Here is a 17,129-nt window from a genome sequence, read left to right on the forward strand (position 1 = left end):
TTGGGAAAGTTCAAATCCAAACTTTGTATTTCAGGACAAATTCTGCAAGGTGCTGAGTAACCTGGATTTCCACTGACTTGAGGATGTCCAGCACCTTGAAGGATGAAACACTTAATTTTTGATTATCGATGCAATTAGGAGAGAGAATCACAATGAGCAGGCAAAATCATGTTACAAATGGGAAATTTGACACTCACTTCTCAGATCATCTCTGACTGTAGAGTTCTATTCATGGACTACAACTGCTTCACTTTCTAGCATCCACTTTTTTGTGCATCTTTTAGGAATCTGTGCCACCACTTTGGGGCCAAAGCTGATGATGCAGCATTCTGCATGTCTATGTGACAGAAAGAACTATAACAAATCATAGCAGTTGAATTCTCCTTCTTGATAAATTAATAGTTATCACTGGAGAATTTGGCTGTAATTGAGAGAAAAATTCCACACTGGCAGGACATAGAAATCATTTCTATAAATTCAAAGTTAGAAATAGACCAAAACCGCAGATCTGAAAGCCCAATAACTCTGGGATCTCAGGCTTCTCTCTTCCCCAGATACATTTTAATCATGTTAAGATGCAGCACGTTAAGTAGCTTTTGTTGCCACAAATATATACAACCCCTCCTATAAGTGCTCTGCACAGAGCAGTGATGGCAGGTATGCACGGAGGCCTGTCAATAGCAGATCATTCTGTCACTCACTTTCCTTTTCTGCGTAATACTGTACTTCATTTTTTTATGTTGGGGGGAAAACTTGGTGCACTTATTTAGATGCATTTTAAACTCATTCATGTTTTCGCACAATGTTGAACCTCTTCTTCAGATACTATGAGAGGGAGAGAGAGGGAGACAGAGAACAGGAATACAGCTTTAGGACAGCAGTTTTAAAAAATAAAAACCAGATGTTTATGTTAACAAACCCTTCTGGAACAGAATATCATAGAATATCAGGTTGGAAGGGACCTCTAGGGCAAATGATGTCTTTGCCCATTGCTTAGCTGAATGTTTAGTTCAATTTCTTTTTTTAGTAGCCCATGATCTGTCAAGCTGTTTGATCCATGCCCTGGTGGTCTGATCTGCTACTAATAGGAGTTTTTGCTTTGGTGTTTTTCCCCATCTGCTGGTTGATGTGTATCACAAGGCCTGTAGGAGGATTTCTAGGCAGCTCTGTTCCACTCAGGCCTGACATGTTGCTTGTCTTCTCTTTCTTTTTGGTCTCCCACCATGACTGTGCTTTGCTGCATTCCACCTCTCAGCCTCACTGAAGGGAAAACTTGCCAAGTCCTTTACAACATCAATTCAGTAAAGTTAAAAAATACAAAATAAAAATAAATAAATAAAATGAAGAAAACTGAATTCTGTCCCATTTGTTTTGTAACAGTCCTTCCTGTAGTGAAGCAAAGGCTGATGCCTCTGATTCCCTATCTCAATTGCTCTCATCTTCATGCTTTTCCACAAGTCCCACAGCAGCGAGATTTGAACTGGGTGAGCTGGCAGAGTTTGAGCTGCTTCACCTTCTCACAGTACCTGGTGGTGTCTCTGCACTCCACTGGCAAAGGGGGAACAAAAAGAAGATGCAATGAAAGAACTGTGACTTACCTCCCAGTAACTGTGGTTCTTCAAGATTTCTTGTCCATGTGGACCTTCCCCAGAGGTGCACATGCACCTCAAGAATCTACACAGACATGGCCTTGAAGAATTTAACATCCAGTGGTTGCTTTTAGACCACACAATCAGAGAGGGGAGTACTGGGTTAGCAGTAGTATTGCTGACAGGTTAGTGGGATACCTGCATCTTGGGGTTGTCATTGCACTCGTGGGAGTTTTGCTCTCAGGCACCTACAGGAGATATCCCCATTGTCAAGTTGGCATTAAAGATATAAATAAAATAAGGAGTTGCTTTTTAAAGAGAGTCGCTCCATGGCACCTTTAGGTACTTTATTGGCTTGGGAGGTCCACACTGGTTGATCTGGAGCTTGGAAGCTCCATACTGGCTAGTTCTGAAGTTATCAGGTGAGACTCTGTGCTGTGTTTCTAACAGGTGGAGCACTGAACTTGCAGCCCGGGGAGGGGGTTAAGCAACTTTTGCGCTCTCCTAATCCTGAGCTGTTTTGAGGCCCAGAGACCCTCCCTAGGGGCCGATCTCATCTACAGCAGCCTCTTGGCGTTGCCCTATGGGCTGTGGCACTGCCTGGATCTCCACAAGGCTATGTGTCGTGGCTCAACACACCCTTCCTCATGCCCGCTTGTGAGGGGATACTCAGAAGGCAGCTTTATTGTTGTCTGCTGTAGTGCTGGTGACAAAGAAATTTCCCCCTGGCTGGAGTTGTGGCTTTTAGGGTCCTTTTATGGCACTCCAGCCCTTTTGTTGGCAGAAAAGGGCCACAGTGAGGGTGATGGTCTCAATCACCTCCTTTAAGCTCCACCTCTGACAGTTCTGTCCTCCCTCAGCAAGCCAAGCCATGCTCACTGCGTTTGGGCTGGCTTTACTGAGCACCTGTATTTGCCTCTAGAGGGGGGCAGAAGGCCTGTAGCAAGCCCTTCTGTAGTCTAGTGCTGCAGAGTGGTTCTGCTGCTACTCCACAGTGCCCAGCCTCTGTGGAGATCCCCAGTACTCAACCTCAGAATTGCTGGCTGCACACTAGACTCCAAGTTTTGGCCCTTAAACTCAATGGCTCAGAGTATTTGGGAGCCGTGACTGGCAAAGAGGCTGTGATTTACACTCGTGCTGCTTTGTGAACACTGACATAACACTGGGCTTGGTTTCCAAAGAGGCACATCTGTTCCAGATCGTTTATTCTTTTTGCAGTATTTATAATATGTGCGTTTTTTGGCAGGCCCAATTAAGTGCTAGTCACCTGAAAGCCACTCCAGGAATTCCCAGTACTAACCAACTCAGCCACTTCAGTTTTGCTTGATGTTAACATCAGCTAACTACTTGTTTATGACTTCTTATTTCTCTCCATACCAATAATGGAAACTTAGGACAGCACCTATTACTTTTAGCCCTATTAGCAGGGAGATGAGATCCCAACTCTTAGAAAACAACAACAACAAACAACATTGGAGCCATTCCAATAGGCACACTTGATTTTGCAGGCTGCAATTTGCCATTTTGCAGACAAATGTTTTCCCAAAAAGCCCGGCAGTGGGGCCCAACACTGCACTCTGTGGACCCAGCTCTGTGGTGAAGATTCACAGATGGCTCCTTTCTCCCACAGGAACGTACTGTTTTCGCAGGGGGTGATGTTGCACCGTTGCCAGTTCACAGGTCTGGGCCTCCAGGAACAGTAGTGCTCTAGCACGGGTTTGTTGGTGCGGACATGCACGCATTCCACTCGCCTGGACTGGAAGCCGTAGTTCCCACACGTAGCTGTACACAGAGTCCATAGACTGACCCTCCAGTGCACACCACAGATATCTGTCCAGCAGTTCTGTGTGCTCAAAGGCCTGTTAATAAAAAAGACAGAGATATTGTTATAATACCAGGCAGGAAATAAGAGGCTTAGTCACACTGGGTATTCCTCAAACACTGGGGATACTATAGGCCCTATAGCTCTGATCCTGAACCCCTCTGAACACTTACTGAACCTGATCCACAGTGATTGTAAACTAGCATAGATCCATTGTCTTAATGGACTGGGTTGAGGCTCTGACCCACTGACTTCAACTGGCAATTACAGAACAGGACTCAAAGGCCAGATCCTCAGCTGCTGTCAATTGGCATAGCTCCAATGAAGTCTATGGAGCTATGTATCCATTTACACCAGCTGAGGATCTGTCTCAAAGAACTTTAGCACTCCTTCTGTCCATAAAGTAGTTAACAATCCGATACCGCCTACAGATCTACTGCGGAGTTGTAATGAACCAAGAAGTGGCTGATGTAAGCCACTAGAGCTTCGTTACTGCAAATCAGGGATCGGCAACCTTTCAGAAGTGGTGTGCCGAGTCTTTATTTATTCACTCTAATTTAAGATTTTGCGTGTCAGTAATACATTTTAACGTTTTTAGAAGGTCTCTCTATAAGTCTATAAACTATTATTATATGTAAAGTAAACAATTTTAAAAAAATGTTTAAGAAGCTTCATTTAAAGTTAAATTAAAATGCTGATCTTATCAGTTCAGTGCAGTGGTTCTTAACCTGGTTTTGGCTGGGCTTGGGCCGCTGCAGCAGCTCAGCAGGGAGGAGCCACCTTCCAGAGGCACTGGAAAGCCAGAGTGTCCCGCTTGTGGCAGCAGTGAGCCCCAGACATGAAGAAGCTTGCGTGGTGCAGGGGGCAGCAGCCCTGCAAAGGCAAAGCTGCACCCCCCTCGCCCTTCCTGACCAGGCTGCAGCCTGGCGCCCCACTGTAGGCTCCTGCAGGCTGCAGTGGATGTATGCAGGCACCAGCCTCCATGCACCCCTGGCTCTCCTCTTGCCTAGGGTTACCATATTTCAACAATCAGAAAGAGGGGAGAGCCCTGCCCTAGCTCCCATCCACTCCCTCCCACTTCCCACCCCAATTGCCCCAGTCAGAAGCTCCAACCCCCCTTCCACTTCTTGTCCCCTGACTGCCCCCTCCTGGGACCCCTGCCCCTAACTGCCCCCCAGAAACCCACCCCCTACTAAGCCTCCCTGCTCCTTGTTCCCTGACTGCCCCCTCCTGAGACCCCCCCAACCTAACTGTCCCCCTGGGATCCTACCCATCCCCTGACTATCCCAACCCTTATCCACACCTCTGCTCCCAGACAGACCCCTGGCACATCCACGCCCCATCCAACCACTCCCCGTCCCCTGACAGGACCCCCAGAACTCCAGACCCATTCAATCCTCCCTCTGCTCCCTGACTGCCCCCTGGGACTCTGCTTACCATGCCCATGCTGGTCAGACGCTGGCTCCACATGAAGGCAAAACTCCAGGTGGAGTGCTGAGGCAGCCGGAGGGGCAGAGCTGCAGGAGGGGCAGAACCCAAGCATGGTGATTGGGGAGTTGGGGGGGCATGCCTGCCTGGGCTGTGGCCCAGTGCCTCCTGAGGGGGGAGGGGGGAGCTCCTGCAGCGGATGCATGCGGGCAGCAGTCCCCGTGTGCCCCCTGGCTTCCCCCCTCGCCAAACTTGGGCTCTGCAGCTCCGGGAGAATGAGCCGCTGCCCCTTCTGCAGCAGGCTCAGGGCCCCGCGTCCTGGTGACTCACACTCCCGAGAGCCGCAGAACCCAAGCGTGGCAAGGGGGGAGCTGGGAGGCACGCCTGCCGCCGGTCTGGGCTCCCGGCCTCTGGCCCTGCTCAGCCTCCTGTTGGCTGAGTGATCAGAACCCCAGGCTGGCAGGATGCTGAGCGGGGCCAGTGGCTAGGACCCCGACTGGCAGCTGCGTGCCAAGCAAATCAGCTCGCATGCCAAAGGTGGCAGGGGTGTCGTAGGTTGCCGACCCCTGCTATAAATGCAACAAACCTGGGTTTCAGGTATCCTTGTTATGGTTTTACAAATGGCACAAACAAAAACCTGTGTTCAGAATCCATCCTTTTCCTTCTGTACAGCCAATATTCAAGAGCACTTGGTGCTTCTTTAGTTATTGCACAGGAGAAATATTGAGATGCTGCCAAGCAGTGCTAGTTGGGATGGCTTTGGCAATGTGAATGCTCATCCACTAGCAAAAAACTTGAAGGGAGAATTGGGGTTTCTCTGTAAAAATGGTCTCAAACACATATGGAACCTGATTCTCCTGTAACTTGTACCAGAATAACTCCATTGACTGCAACAGAGTTATTCCTGAGATGTGAAAGGAGAATCAGGCCCTTAAATCCAAAAAACTACAAAGGGAGTAAAATCTCTGGCCTAATTCATAGGCCTCTGTACAGAAGAGTGGTTCTGATGATGAGGAATTCTGTAATACCTTGGCAGGGCACTGCACTGGTCAGAAGACACAGAATTCCCATCCCTGGTCTGGCAGAAAATCTGTCTGTGCTGTACAGCTAGCCGTGGTCCGATGCATGGCCCATTACACTGTGAAAGTAGAAAAAGGACACTCAGTGGCATAAAGAGAGAACATGCCCTGCTTTTATGAAGCCCTTCTTGGGAGCTGATGAGCAGAGATGTATGTTGCTGAGCTGCAGATGCTCTCAATCACTTCATAGAGATCAGTAGGTTTCTAAGTCCAAGTGCACAGTCTTCTTGTATCCCATGCAGCCTCCCCCAGGCAGCATTAAAACTCATGTCTGCTTCTGCTCTATAGATTAATTCCCCTCCCCCTTTGCCTATTTCAATCTTAAATCCATCTGCTTGGACAAATAAAAAGCTCTCATCTTATTAGCCCAGAACTTGTGATCCATACAGGAAATCTTGCTACAGTCCCTTTACTGTGTATTTTACAGCTTGTACTATCACAATTTATAGCCAAATGGTTCATAGCAAGACTGAATCAGGCCAGCAATATTTTTTTCTTTAACACAAAGATGTGCTAACTTATTCAAACCTGTCAGTCAGCCTCCTGTGGTTTAATTTGTTTCCACTCTTCCCAGCTTAAATCACAGACAGCTAAAGGTATGAAGCACGTGACTATGGCACCATCTTTCATCAACCCTTATGAAACTGCTTGGTTTCCAGGCAGCCAATATCTGGAAACTGTTTTTGGCAGGGGACTGCTGATTTGAAGATGGATGAGAAGGGACATGAATGTAGGGATCAAGGAATTTCCATCAGTGCAAAGGTGGAGCAGGTTGGGATTCCTACCTGGCACTAGCCCTGACCTGTGCCACCTCCCTACTGCTAGAAACCCTCTTCCACCCTGGCATGGCCCTCCTCACATCTGGTACTAGTTCTCAACCAACACCTGGACCACGGTCCAGCAGAAAAGAGGAAGCTTGGTTGGGATCACAACAACTAGGGTGAGCTGGAGTCGGGAGACAGATGAATTGATTGCAAGGAAGTGTGTTTTGTGAAAAGATAAGTAGACAGGGCCTCAGAAGGAGGAGAGGGAGTAATCACTAGCGTGGCTGGGGTCAGAGAACCGATTAGGTGGAGAGTGCGGGATCGAATATGCTCAAATTCATCTGAAATGTTCACCAAAGACCTAAGTGGTCTACAGAGTAATACTCTATTGTTAGGCAGCCTAATGCTTTGATGCAAGCGCACTAAGGATAGCACTTCCCTGCAGGCTGGAAGAGAGAGACGCAAGTCACTGCAAGGTTTTCCACAGGGGGTGTTGGCTCAGGTGCATGTAGGTATCATTAATGTGTGTGCCTAGGGCAGGACTGCTCTAGTTGTACATGCTGGAAATCTTCACCATAAACAAGCCTGAGTGAATGGGAGTCTTAGGGGATACATCTTGAAGCTCTGTTGCACTGTAAGAAAACACAGGCTCTGGAGGTTAAATAGCCACAGTAATCCACTTAAAACTAAATGAAAGAAGATGGAAGGTACAAGAAAGTAACTCATTTTGGAGAGGTCTAGGTCATTATTTATTTTCACTTTAGTCTGGGAAAGCTAATCACTAAACCTGACCAATATGAACCTGACGTCTCCCGGGGTGAAACCTATGAAACAATGGAGAAATGTCACTAATCCACAGCCAGAGGTCTGTTCCTAATTGTAATTAATGTAATTGTCTTGTAGACATGGCTTGAAACAGAGCTGTACAGGTTTACATGGAGCTTGAGAAATGCTTTTTTTCGGGTAGGTAGGAGAAATATTACATTATAAAGCACAAAGGTCAGGTATAACAGATAAATTCATGCGTCTTTGATGACTGAGACTAGGTATGACATCATGAGAAATGATACAAACCACCACGGGTTACAACCACCCATGTAAGTTAACTGGCCAACAGCTAGTATTACACAATCCTTACCTGAAATGTCAAAGAAAGTACAAATTGAGAAATTTGTTCCTCTGTTTTGAAAGAATGTTCAGCTCTTTACTCATAAATGCAGCATAACTCAGTCTATGTTCTGAGTGAACTTTCTCCAAAATACAGACATAGGATTTAATGAAGTTATTTTCAGTTAGCTAACAGGAACAAATCTCATTTTGATGATGGCGCTGGATGCTTTGCAACAACGTTTGTCCCATGAACATTTCATAAAATGAGTTACTGACCTTGATGGAACAAAACAGTCAATGTTGTATGCTGTGTAATGAGTAGCTTTTGTCTACAAGGCTGTATTTAGTATATTAGTATACACTATATATGAGACTATATATGGTCATATCAGAAATTACAGAATTTATGTGGCTAAGATCTACTATCATATCACTATGAAATCTAACAAAATGAGATAATGTGATTTATTTACCATTGTTTCCACATCACTGCCTGGTAAGTCAATCATGAAAAGCTGCAAAATATTTCACGGTAACGCAGTGTATATTGAGAATGAAGCCAAACCCTGCATGCACAAAGCTGACTCTGCATAATGTTTTTATTAAGCTTTTAGTGTGCTTCCCTACACTTTATTTCCTTATTGTTGCCTGACTAGTACTTTTTAAGGATATTGATTTAAAAGTATGACCTCTTCAGATTTGTTATAGATGAACTGTTCTTCCATTGAAAACCTTTATTAAGCCAAAAGTGATGTTAAAATAACAACATTAATATCTGACTAACTCATAAAATCAGGTAAAACTAGCCTGTGGATTAAACTCTGGCCTTCACTTATTCCACTCTGCCCCGGATGAGTCATCCTCAGCACGGACTGACCCTCAGATATTTGCATCTAAATATATAACCCTCTTCTACCTAAGCCAAAACTCTTATCAGCCTGTACGTGTGGCCCAGCTACAGCTGGAAGAGACAGAGACAGAATACCACAGTGACTGGGCATGGATTATATTTACAGCACATATATTACACAATCCTTTCTGGAGATCTGCTGGGCCACAGAGATCCACAGACAATAAGGGGATCTCCCATGGATCTCCTCAAGAGGAGGATTTCACTCATTAACACTATGAATCATTCACTATTCACAGAACATCTTTTTAGTATCAGAGCACAACATGAAGCAGTAAGGATGGAGTTTCAGACTGACTTGCGTGGGATTCTTAAAATGCTTTGAACCCAATGTCTTGTACAATCATTTCAGTTTCCCTTACATAGCGATTCAAGTAAATCCTGATTTTATGAGGTGTTAGGGGATATTCAAAATTTTTGTAAAACTTGGGGTTTGTTAAAAAACACATGACAGCCCAGAACAGGACCAGATATAAATGTTGCATAACACAGACAATCAGGGTCTGGAAATGTGTGTGTTTCACTGTGTCCAGATACATAGGTGTCAGCAGAGATAGCAAGGATTGACTAGGCCATGGAAACTGACCAATTTCTCCAGGTCATTACTGAGGCACATTGGCAAAACAGGATGGGGAAACTTGAGCTGCCAATGTCCATGCTGCTCTGGGAGAAGAGGGAGGACTTTGCTCTACAGGCTTGTGTCCATCGCTACAGATAAATAAATACATAACAAGAGGCTGCAAGAAGAAGCGTCTTCTTCTGTGAAGACAGTTCAGAGGAGAGGTGTGAAGGGCCAGATTGTGACTAGCTCTTCTAGGGTGTACACAGGTTTGGAGATGGGAGAAGATGCAAGGAACTCTCCTCTGCTCCTTGCTTGCCCCAAGTGAAGATTGATCACAACCACAGTCATTGTACTTGGAGGAGGGCTGGGACTGTTCTTTCAAGATTGCATATCTCCCCAAAGGAAACAGGGGAGAGAAGGAGACAGGATCACATCCACCTTACAGAGCAAGCTCAGTATACTGCAGGGGATAAGAAAAACAGGCCGCACCATCCCAAAGGATGCCTGCTGCCTCATTGAGCACTGGGGAGCAGTTATGCCTGCCGGAGATGTAATCCCTCCATGAGCTCCCCCAGGACAATGTGCCTCCATGCTCTAGGCAGTGTCAATCTGGCCAATCTAGCCCTGCCTTTTAGGCTGCAATCTCTTTCATGAAATGTGTGAAGCTCGGTTATCCCAATCATCCAATGCGTTAAACAAAGGACATGAGTTACCTCTTAAAAGCTCATATGATGCATTAATCAGATGCAAAATCATTGCTCTCATCTTCAGGCACCTGTTCTCACCCAACTGTACAAGAAGATTTGTGTGTCTGTGTGGCTCTTACCTGACCCCAGGAGGAGGCCACCCACTCCACGCACAGCTGTCTGTTACAGATCTGGGTATCCACTGGGCGTTTGGCAACCTGGGCACATGCCTCATTTGACATGGGGACAGAACTGCCTATAGCGGTCAACCTCTGACATGTTATGCGCCGGGTCTGGACCCCTCCACCGCAGCTCCGTGTACAAGGGGACCAGGATGTCACCATCCACCTGATGGAAGAAATGCAAAGGAGTCAAGGAGCAGTACAGAATTGCCAGAGGCAGAAATGACAGCGTCACAGGGATCTCATCACACAGCTCCTCTGAAATCATTTAGTCACTTGTGGAAAGCCAGCCATTTGATCACTTTGGGCTTGATCTTGGGGGATGCTGAGCACCCTCACCTTCCATTGAGGTCAATGGGAGCTGAGGAAATCCAGCACCTCACATGATCACGGGCTAGGGACTAATGTATGTTACATTTTAGTGCCTCTGTCAAGGGGGCTGGGCCCAGAATAGAAACTATTCTATGTTTTCTTGGCTCTGTTTGCAAACCCATGTAAATACTTCTAACCCTGAGGTGCAATGTAGTCACTTTGCAGCATCATGCTGGCAGATTCTGGACCTAAGGCCAGTATTGCAAGTCACGGGAGGATCAGCCAAATAAGGGGATTCTTCAGTTATGTAAAGACTACACAACAGCTCCCACTCTCAACTTGCTGCTGACATAGATGCATGATTTGTACATCTCCAGCCCTGCTGACCCCTGGTTGCTATATTGGCTCCTTGGGGCCACTGGTTCCCTGGATAACTTACAGCAGCTTCTAGGCTGCTCTTACTGTGAGGGAATGGGCTGGTGCACAGTCAGGCAGAGATTGGGGAAGCACAAAGGGCATTGTACCATTTTCCCTGAGCTGCATGGATGAAAGAGAGGATCTGGCCCTATATGTATTGACTTTTTAAAAACACTAAAACAAATTAACAAAATAACATTTAATAAATAAATACATATGATATTATTAATATTATTATTATACTGGTCTACCACCTACTACTAACTGGGTAACAGATTTAGCTGGTTCTTCAGAGATCAGCAACCTTCCTCCAATCCCTGGCTAATGTGAAATAGCCAGGCCCTCCCACTCAGCTAGTCTGCAGCTTATTACTGGCTGTTAAAACTGCTCTGTGGAATGTGTGAAAGAAGCGAGTCCCTTGGTAATCATGAATCATGGGCCATGTTCAGGCATGCACACTGCGGATAAGGGTGATGCTGAGCACTGCAAGAGCTGGGCCCATGTGCCAAGGAGGCAAAGATAGTTGTTTCCCAATGCAGTGGTGCGATATTTACCCAGATGGTTTTTGGAGAGAGTTTGGAGGAAAGGAGGGACGGAAGCAAGGTGAAAATAAGTTAGGCCACTTACTGGTACAGGCTGGGGGGAGGGGAGGGGGGAGGGAGTGTGGTGGCTCCAGCCCCCAGAAGGGGCAGGGCCTTGGGCAGAAGGGGCAGGGATAGGGGGTCAGCATCCCCCAACCAGCCCTTTCAGGCACCTGGCTCGTGCCGCCCAATGCTCCTGTGTTGATTTAAAGGGCCTGGAGCTCCGGAGGCTGCGGTGGAGGAGGCAGGCAATGGAGCAGGGACATTAAAGTGCTGCAGGATCCTTTGGTGTGGGTAGGGGGTGCATGATCCTTAAAGCACCACCGCAGCAAAGGACCATCCTTAAAGCACTGTCGCGGCAGCATTTTAAAGTCACTGCCCATCCCCTGCATTGGCGGCTCTGCCTATACTGACCCTACCAGCAGGGCTGCCGACAGGCTGGGTATGGGCCAGTGCAGGTTCTTACCGGTACACAGTACCAGCCCGTACCAGCTCACTTTCACCCCTGGAGGGAAGTGATTATTAGTTCCAGGGGGAGATTTCTGGTCAAGTCAGGAGCTCTGCTGAACTACGCTTCAGGCTACTTTGCAGGATTTGTGTGTTCCGGGTGGCAGTGGGAAAGCCCAGCATCTCCCCAACTAGCAGCACCATATTTATGATTACTTTACAAAACAAGCAGTAGGTGCTTTGTAGTCCCTTGGAGCTCTGATATTCAAGTAAAGGCATCCATTATATTTTCATTAACGCTCTGCTGACTGATTCCCACTGTTATAGAAACAATAAAATAAATAGAGTTCTTGGCAAGGACAAAAAGTACTTCTCCTCCGTGTATCATAGAGTTTGGCAAGGTTGATTCTGAAGCTTCTCTGCCCTTTGTAAAGCTCAGCTCTGCATTTCAATCAACTTTTATTTCCAAACATACACTTCAGCAGCTTTCTCAGGAGCTGGGAAGAGAAGCATGGGCTGCATTATAGCTCAGGAAGGGGATAAAAGGACATAAATCATTCCTGTGGAAATATTCCCATCAGCAAGTCAAACTGCTGATATTAATGAGTGCGTTTCATATTTCATCAAGTCTCTCATGGTTTCAGCTGCTCCTTATGACTCAGCTGGCAATCCAGAAAATATTTGCCTAAATAGAGGTGCAGGAACACATTATAGAAAGGTAATGAAATGGGATCTAGGCCGCCTCCCCAAGCCATAGCCAAAGCAAATGGCTGGAAAGCTGGCTGGCTGCTCTCTGCTCATCAGGATACTTTCTGATTCTCAGCTCCTCTGCTAGTGTCAGAAATTGTGGCCAGATTCTGATCTCAAATACATGAATGAAAAACCAGAGTCATGCTGGTGATGTTACTGGAGTCACTCTGGATTTTAACCTGAAATTTGCACCACCATGACCTCTAATTTATCTGGATTAAGCTTCAGTAAATTTACTCTCAGATACAATTGTTTCCTGCACAGACATTAGAAAAGCAAAGATAACACATTGTCGAGGGCAGAGTATTATTGAAAGCTTCGTAAAAGCATATGCAATATACTACAGCGCAAAGACAAACCTTGAAGGGCAGTCTCTTCTGTTACAAGCAATGGGCTGTAGCACTGGCTTGGGCTTCTCTATGCAGTGGGATGCGTTGACCTCAGTCCTGTCCAGTAAGCACCTCAGCTGGGGTTGCTGCACTCCTTTGTTACCACAGGAGGCCGAACACGCCATCAGTCTGTCTGCTGACCACCAATATTCTGCCACAAGCACAAGACACCCACATTAACATTTAAAAATCAATCAGAAAAGCCAATTAGTGGTAAAATATCAGTGATTGATGCCATGGTGCTCCTGTCATTTTGGAGATGTTTTGTAAGCTAAAAACAACGAGGAATCCAGTGGCACCTTAAAGACTAACAGATTTATTTTGACTTAAGCTTCTTCAGATGCATCCCCAGTCCCCAAACATGAAATGGTTCTTCAGATGCAAAGTGGGTTTTTTTACCCATGAAAGCTTATGCCCAAATAAATCTGTTAGTCTTTAAGGTGCCACTGGACTCCTCATTGTTTTTATGGATGCAGACTAACATGGCTACTCCTCTGATGTAAGATAAAAGTGATTCCAACAGAAATGCTTAAAATAGGTGAACTATGTATAAGAATCATCAGGCACTGAGCACAAACAGAGGTGGGATACCAGCCTTAGACCAACCATAAATCGTCTCTGATATGGCAAATTCTATGTTTTGGAACTCATCATGGTAAGGCATGGCGACTAAGTGATATGTGACTTCAGTGCTGGCTAGTGGATGGTCCAGTAGTTAAGGTGGAAGCCTGCAACTCAGGAGACTAATTTAATTCTCTGTCTGTGTGACTTTGGACAAGTCTCCAAGTCTCTCTATATTTGAGTTTCAAGTCTTTAAAATGGGAATAATAGCCCTTCCCGGTCAATGGAGTGGTGTGAGGATAAATTCTGATCGTAATGGTCTCTTCTGACCTTAAAGTCTATGATTCTATGAATTCATTCCAGTTTGTTAGGTGCTCAGATACTGTGGTAATGGGGGCCATATAAATACCTAAGATATACACATACCAAAACCGGGGAAACAGGGCCTGGGGACTATCGTATCAGTGCCACATGATACCTATCCCTTATGGAAAAGTCCTGCAGAATTTAACAGAAAATAAAAAACTTTCTACAGCTTTTTAAAAATTCATCCTGAGGAATTTAAAGGAAAACATTTCTGATACAGAAGAGTATAGGACACTTACAATAGTATAGAAATTATTTCAATGTATATTAAATTATATAATTTTTTAGAAGAATTTCAGTAGAACTCTATAAAATTTCTATAGATGCCCTTTAAAGTAATCCTGTTAAATTCAATAAGACTTTCCCATACTAGGTAGGAAATAATCATATTATTAATCCATGCTGTAAATCAATCTTTCCATTCCTTTGCAGAAAGGCAGCAATCCACACACTAGACGTACTCCTGAAAGAATTCTGTGCCCTTTTGGGGTGAAAAATTCATATGGACATTTTTCTGTGCCTTCCAAGTAGAAAAACAAAAATAAATCTGCCAGGGGACACACGCCTCTTCCCTGGCAGCCCAGGGTGCACTACTGTTCTAGTGTGCCTGGAGCAGTCTCAGAGATGGGGGAGGGGGTTTGGGTGTGCATGCCTGCGTGGTTGATCACCGTCAGGGCGGGGGTGGCTGGGTGTACAAGCTTGCCAACAAGGGAGAGCGAGACAGACTGTCCCTCTTGCTTGCTACTGCAGCTCACTGGCGTGGAAGAGTAGGGTTTTTTATTATGCATGAGGCATGGTAGAGGCAGAAATGTAGCAGCCCGCCTGTGTAGTAATGTTGTTAAAGTTGCTGTTGATGGTTAATTGATCTGATTCTCTGAGGCAGAAACTTAGCAGCCAGCCTACGTAGTAACATTGTTAATGTTCCAATTAGTTAACTGTTCCCATTCTCAGTCAATTCCCCCTAGAGCATAAAACCTGTGAAAGTTTTAAGGCCTCAACATTGCCAGAGTGATGTAAATGAGTCTTATAATAAATGACAGCAAGGGAATCCTCAGCTAGGAAGATCTATGGGCTTTCTCAATTTTTTCTTGTGTTAAAGTGGCACAACAGGGTTAGATTACAGCTCAGGATTTATTTCATTTACCCATTAAAAAAAAAGACCTTGAGGGCAAATAAAACATTCGGCTTCCTCTGCAGCATGGGGGACAGGTCACTTGCTGGAGGATTCTCTGCTGCTTGAGGTCTTCAAACCAACTCAGACATAGGTTAGGGGTTTGTTACAGGAGTGGGTGGGTGAGATTCTGTGGCCTGCATTGTGCAGGAGGTCAGACTAGATGATCATAATGGTCCCTTCTGACCTTAAAGTCTATGAGTCTATTTACCAAGCAATCAATAAAATGTCAGGACAATCAGAACCAAGCACTTCTAAAAGTAACCAGCCAGGTCCAGGACAAAGATTAGCAAAACCGTATGACTTCCATGTATGAAAGCCTGAGCAATTTAAAATGATGTACTTTTTTTTTTTTTCCTGTTTGGTGTTCTGTAATGTAATTTAAATTACAATCCAGAATTATAACTGGAATGAAGGATATTAGTCACCAAGTGTTTGTAACTTAACTTTCACGTGTTGAGGAAATGCTGAATAGTAGTTGTGACTTTTTTCTGTATTGTAGTTTAAATAAATTACCAAAACAATTGAAACTGAAGTGATGCATTATTTTGACAAATAAATATGAAGAATTTTACAGAATTTTGAAATTTTTGGAGCAGAATTTTGAATTTTTTGGTGTAGAATGCCCCCAGAAGTAAACATTCATCTTAAAAATGGAAAATGAATTCTCAGTGGGCCACATCCTGAGCTAGTGTAAATCATCAGAGTTCCATTGAAGGCAGTGGAGTTACACAGATTTACAGCACTTGATGATGTGGTCCAGTGTCACTTAGAGAAAGGCTCAAACCAGAAAATGTGGATCCAGGTTTCAGACACCAGCAAATTATGGTATTTGAATTTCATGTTTAGGTTTGGTCCTATTTCTAATTTCTGCATGAAACAGTTCACCCACACAGATTAATTAGAGGATGACTGTAAAGCACTTTGAAGATGCAGCTTCACTTTCTTCAAGTATAATGTGCTAAATAATATTATTCTAAGAAAACGTATCTAAATATAGAAAAGAAATCAACATTCTTCATTTTAATTGTGCACTTGCATTATCATTAACTCCTAGATGCAAGAATCTCAAAAGAAAAACACTCAGTAATTTTGATGCACTGTACAAAGTTCTAGATGCTATTGGTATTATGGGGCTGAAACTCCAATGCAATGCTTTCAAGGGACATAATTAATGGGGTACCAGAAATATTTCGTGATTTCCTTTGAAAAACCTATCCTTAAAACTTTAACATCAAAACCTTAATTTAATGGAAATATCTACCCCCAAAGTAGTCTTTTCAAGAGGAAAGGAAATATATGAATCACGCATTAAAAGATTAACTAGTAAGATTAAGCAATTTTCTTTGTTAGCACCTAGAAGGGATGCTGCCAAAACAAAATTCACATTTTGTATTAATAACAAAAGACTCAGATCAGTTTCTCTCAATTGGTGGGTCACGACCCCCCACAGGAGTGATAAAAGGCATTCAGGAAATGGGAGATCACGAGATGTTGAAAATATTGTTACAATTTAAAGGAAAGAAACCTTTCTCCCCTACTCCTGCACACCCTTACTCTTCAAGGTCAAGTATTCTGTAAAATTTCTTGAAACACACACACACACACTCACACACACACTCACACTCTATGTGGCTTGATCATTTTTCTCATTGATACATATTTCACTCATTGTTATATCAAATATAAGATGGCAACAAAATTTTTGGACTTCAGATAAGGTCCTCAGCCTGAAAAGGTTGAGAAACACTGTCATTAGGTTATTAAAATCGGTGGCTTCTAAGACTGGCGGTCCATCTTGTAATGTCTAAGACCTGACTTTCAGATATGTTGAGTATGCACAAGTCCAGCTGAAATCAGAATGATTTGTATGTGCTCAACAACCCTAAAAATCAGGTCCAATGCATCTCAGCATAGACCTCTAAAAACCAAGATACCCAGAATCATTGGACATATCTACAAATTCACTCTTTGTGGACAAGGTACCATAACATCCCTTGGTT

At 44.5% G+C, this 17,129-nt stretch overlaps 1 protein-coding gene across 4 annotated transcripts in view; it reads right to left on the reverse strand.

Annotated features, from left to right (window-relative positions):
• Positions 1–17,129, reverse strand: part of ADAMTSL1 (ADAMTS like 1) — a 684,387-nt gene continuing 667,258 nt past the window's right edge. For all 4 annotated transcript variants that reach the window (XM_075067314.1, XM_075067313.1, XM_075067312.1 and 1 more), the window contains 5 exons: positions 12,999–13,179; positions 10,091–10,298; positions 5,868–5,977; positions 3,228–3,448; positions 1–1,548 (listed from right to left, as the gene is read on the reverse strand). In XM_075067314.1, the coding sequence (XP_074923415.1) occupies positions 1,442–1,548; positions 3,228–3,448; positions 5,868–5,977; positions 10,091–10,298; positions 12,999–13,179 (827 nt within the window). In that variant the 3' untranslated portion in view covers positions 1–1,441. The remainder of the gene's footprint in view (positions 1,549–3,227; positions 3,449–5,867; positions 5,978–10,090; positions 10,299–12,998; positions 13,180–17,129) is intronic.

This window comes from Chelonoidis abingdonii, chromosome 6 (genome assembly GCF_003597395.2).
Source record: "Chelonoidis abingdonii isolate Lonesome George chromosome 6, CheloAbing_2.0, whole genome shotgun sequence".
Taxonomy (NCBI): Eukaryota; Metazoa; Chordata; order Testudines; family Testudinidae; genus Chelonoidis; species Chelonoidis abingdonii.